General features: G+C 39.2%; 1 protein-coding gene across 1 annotated transcript; it reads right to left on the bottom strand.

Annotated features, from left to right (window-relative positions):
• Positions 1-553: 553 nt before the first annotated feature.
• Positions 554-3248, bottom strand: LOC102379743 (C-C chemokine receptor type 4). Its single transcript, XM_006037877.3, has 2 exons — positions 3160-3248; positions 554-1706 (listed from the first exon to the last, which is right to left on the bottom strand). Exon 2 carries the CDS (start codon positions 1694-1696, stop codon positions 614-616), a length of 1083 nt encoding a protein of 360 aa, XP_006037939.1. The 5' UTR covers positions 1697-1706; positions 3160-3248; the 3' UTR covers positions 554-613.
• Positions 3249-4325: the final 1077 nt, after the last annotated feature.

Consider the following 4325-nt stretch of genomic DNA (forward strand, 5'->3'; position numbering starts at 1 on the left):
GAATGTCGCCCTCTTGAATATGCATCATGTCAGTTTTATTAATGCCAAAGAATGTATTTATTGTCAGTGAAATACTCAAGGGCAAGGTATGCTTCTTAATTATGCCCTTAAGAATCTGGTCTAGCAGATACAGTGCAAGTAAAATGACTAGATTAGGCCTGGCACCTCAAATATGGTAACAGATGATCTTTATTCTCCGATATGCTCAGAAGATTTCTAAAATATTTGGTGATGGCTAAAGGATCCCCTGATCTTCCAAGCAGAGCCTTGTCATGGTGCTGATGGGGGGTGGGGGTGGAGGGAAAGCATAATGTAGCACCATAGAGACAGCTGTTGCTGCTAGTTGGCACTGATTTATTATAGTTTGAAATTAAGCTTACATTTCCAAAGTTTCCTGATAGGTTTTCCTTCGCAGACATTCACCCTTTCTTTCATTACATTCATAAAATCTAAAGGCAGAAGTCAAAGCTTTAAGACACTTGCTTATTTTTAAATGTGTATCTGCTCAGCTTAAGTGAAAGACCTCTTAATGGTCTAATGTTTGTCAGTTTTTTGTTTTCTTGTACCTGTGGGAGCTGGCCTACCATAAGTGTGGTAGTGGGTCTGACGTATCTTACAGAGCATCTTGATCGCCAGTAGATTGTGTGTGGAACGAACTGGAAGACTCGGTGTGGTAAGTAATGTGAAATCCACAGCGTTTACAAAGCTTTCCAGTTAAGGACCAGCTCTTAAAAAGCAGGTGAATGTACTTCTTGAATTTTTCTCCCATAAAGAAATATATAACTGGATTGACACAGCAATGGAAAAAGCTTAAGGTTTCAGTCACTTGCATTGCATAATCCAAATTAGTGCTGATTTGACACCCTGTAATAACACCTATGTCTACTAGTGACTGTAAGAGAAGCACAATGTTGAAAGGGGTCCAAAAGATAAAAAACACAACCATAACAGTAAAGATCATCTTCACGGCCTTATTCTTTTTCTCATTTCTACAACGCTGTAAAGTCCCAATTATCATCGAATAACAAAAGCCCATAACTATTAAGGGGACCAAGAGCCCTAGTAGGTTGATTTCCAAAGACGAGAAAAGTTTCCAGGTTACAGAGTTGGCAAGGTACTTTGGTTTGCAGGTAGTATAGTTATGTTCATTTACAGAGTCATTAAATATCAGTTCTGGAATTGAGGCTAAAATGGCTACTACCCATACAATAGCACTGGTAAGAATGCCATAGGTAACAGTCCTTGCTCTCAAGGCAAAAATAGCATGAACTATGGCCAGGTATCTGTCTATGCTCATGAGCATAATAAAAAAGATGCCACTGTAAAAGCCAACCAGATAGATCCAAGAAATAATTTTACACCAACTGCCCCCAAAAATCCATTGGTCCACTGCATAATAGGACCAGAAGGGAAGGGAGAACACGAAGAGCAAGTCTGAGATTGCAAGGTTGAGCAGGTAAACATCACTCATACTCTTCAGTCTCTTGTATTTGAACAGGACCACAATAACCAGAGAGTTCCCCACCAAGCCAGACAGGAACACCAAAGTATACAGAATGGGCAGGAACACTGAGCCAAAGTGCCGAACACCTTCTTTACCGCAAGGCTTTGGAGCATCATTGTAATTGTCACTGTAATTGTAGTCATATCCGGGGGTGCTGAATGTGTTGAGTATGTCGTGATATTCATAACTCATTTTCTAGCTCCTGAGAATGAGAGGATACCAATGTTAATGAAAGTCAATTTTGAAACAAGAATTCTTTGAAAAGAACTCAAAAAGCAATGAATTATTGAAAGGTCTGATGTACTGCATCAGAGTTTGGAACAGCCTACGTTCCAGAAAAATAATAAGGCTTTACCAAATATTTTGGCACAGAAATGTGAGTCTAACAAAGGTTTGCTGAAATGTTAGTTGTCACTACATGCACCTTACCATATCATATAAGATTAGGACATATGATGAGATTATCATTCCTTCCTGAAATAAAGGCAATGAGGAAGGCAGAGTTTTATTATGTAGTAAGAATGTAAGAAATGATTGTTCAGACCACAAGCAATTGCATCGTAGAAGATGCAGTTCTACATCCAAGTGAAAAATAGCCAAACTCTTATTATTTCTGTCAGGTTGTTACTCATCAAACTTCCATGGAATAAAAGCTGAGTAAAATATAAACAACGACCTCAGAAATGGAGTTGTTCATTTGAGTTCATTTGTGCCCTTACTAAATTACACCCACCGGTCACAACATCTCACTTGCAGCGCATTTCTTCAGTAAGTAGTTTTTTATAGGGTGAACTGAATAGGGATTTCTTTCATATGCAGATATTTTAAAATATATCTATTTGTAAGATTTCACAGCACAGTTAATGGACATAGCCTAAAAATGCTGCATATGAATGTACACAGTAGCATTTTACTTTAGAGCAGATATTATTTTTCAAAGCTTTTTGCAAACATAAATGGAGTCTTTCTACATTTCCCCATGTATTTTAAAAGGAGAAGCAGAACAGTGATGTACACAGTGTAGCATTACGCTTTACAGCACATAGGATTTTTCAAAGCTTTTTGCAAACATGAATTACATTAAATTTTCCCCCACTCGTTTAAAAAGAGAAGCAAAATAAGAATGAGGTTAAATCTGGTATATAAATGAGGTTTATGAGGTTGCACAGTAAGCTAATGATGAACTAAATATTTAATGCCTGATGCATGGTGCATGTTCCAGGTGCACAACAACTTTCCAACCTGCAGTTCAGTTGTAATTCAGTTAGGCTCAAGTAGAAATCTGTTAAGCTCAAGTAGAAATAACATAAAGCTTCAAGGAAGAAAACTTTTAAGCTAGTAGTCTAGGAATTTCTTGCAGAGCAACAGTAAATAAATGCTAAACAAGACTTAGCTGGGAGCACATTGCTTGGATTCATACACATTTTAGTTACATTTAGAATGTTTAGTCTAGTTTTTATTTAATTTTTTATAAAGAGAGTAAGCGCAAGAATTTTATTACACAGATGTTTGAAAATTCATCAGTTTCAAAGGGATGGAACTACAGACAGCAAATGCATTAATGTACCTGTGTAATTGCATAATGCACTTATAAATAAATAGCATTCTAAATATACAAAATCACTTTTCCTCCAATTGCATATTGCAAATTTTACCTTTTTTCCCCCTCCCCAATTGATTTGGAGAAGCGTCTTTGCCTGAAGGTGCAGGCGTCTCCTGCCTTCTCACTGGGTGACTTGATCTGTGAAGCACTGCATTTACAATGATATAATCTGTGAGGAAGTACAAGGTTTTCACTGTCTAATGATATGTTTCTCTGACAGTTTGCAGGGCTATCATTTGTGAATGGCAGGGGAGAGCAATATGGGAAGTGATCTTATTTTTTTTATAGATCATTCTCTTCTCTTTTAATGTGGATTGTTTCATGGCTTGAATAACATGGCATTGCATTAACATGTACCATCTCCTCTTTTTCATGATGGTGTAGACTGCTTTTGCATATGATCACATATGGTTTCATTGGTGATTAAGAATATAACTTCTGTGGAAAAATAATATAAAATTAGTGTTCATTTGTAGGCTGTAGTGTGATATACATGATTGTCTGGAAGTTGTTAATCATGCTTCCACCTGAGTAGTTCTTCTCTGCTTCTTTTCTTATGCTGAAAATGAAGAGAAAACAAATGCCATGTGACCAGCCAACTCTGAACAGACAATGATCAAATGCTGTGTCAAATGCACTTTGATGATCTCTGTTGTTAAAAAAGCTGTGTCCCAAATAGATTAATGGCAGTGAGAGAGATGGGCAGAAAAAGGTAGTTAGACATATTAGTCTGAAGTTGGGCAGAAGGCAGGGTAGATTTGCATCTTACAGTCTAACTAAGCCGGAGATATGAATAACATAAGCTTGCATGAGCCCGAGCTCACGAAAGCTTAAGGTACATATATCTCTGATTTACTGGGTAGTTAGTCTACAACAGAGGCGGGCAATTATTTGGGCCTGTGGAGCACATAGGCAGTTTTGGGGAGCTGCTATGGGCTGGTGAGCATCACTCCCCACCCCAGCAACATACTGGAGCCTGTGTGCCCTGCGGCACCTCCCTGCCACTGCCAACAGCACGCAGCCCACCCGATGCCAGCTCTGGACTGGCCCTTCCTGGAACAGACTGGCCAGAACTCATGTGCACAGCCTGGCCTGCCCTGTGCTTGCTCTGGACCACCCCTTTGCTGAGCAGTGACAGTGCCCAGGCAGAAGCTGCTGCTTGGCATGGGGGAAGAAGCTGCTTGGACTTTCTTGCTACAGCCACCAGGGGCCCGAGCC

The sequence above is a fragment of the Alligator sinensis genome, unplaced genomic scaffold, assembly GCF_000455745.1.
Source record: "Alligator sinensis unplaced genomic scaffold, ASM45574v1 scaffold1118_2, whole genome shotgun sequence".
Taxonomy (NCBI): domain Eukaryota; kingdom Metazoa; phylum Chordata; order Crocodylia; family Alligatoridae; genus Alligator; species Alligator sinensis.

Coding starts and splice junctions, on each gene's coding strand:
- LOC102379743 (XM_006037877.3), bottom strand. CDS start 1,696: ATGAGTTATGAATATCACGACATACTCAACACATTCAGCACCCCCGGA.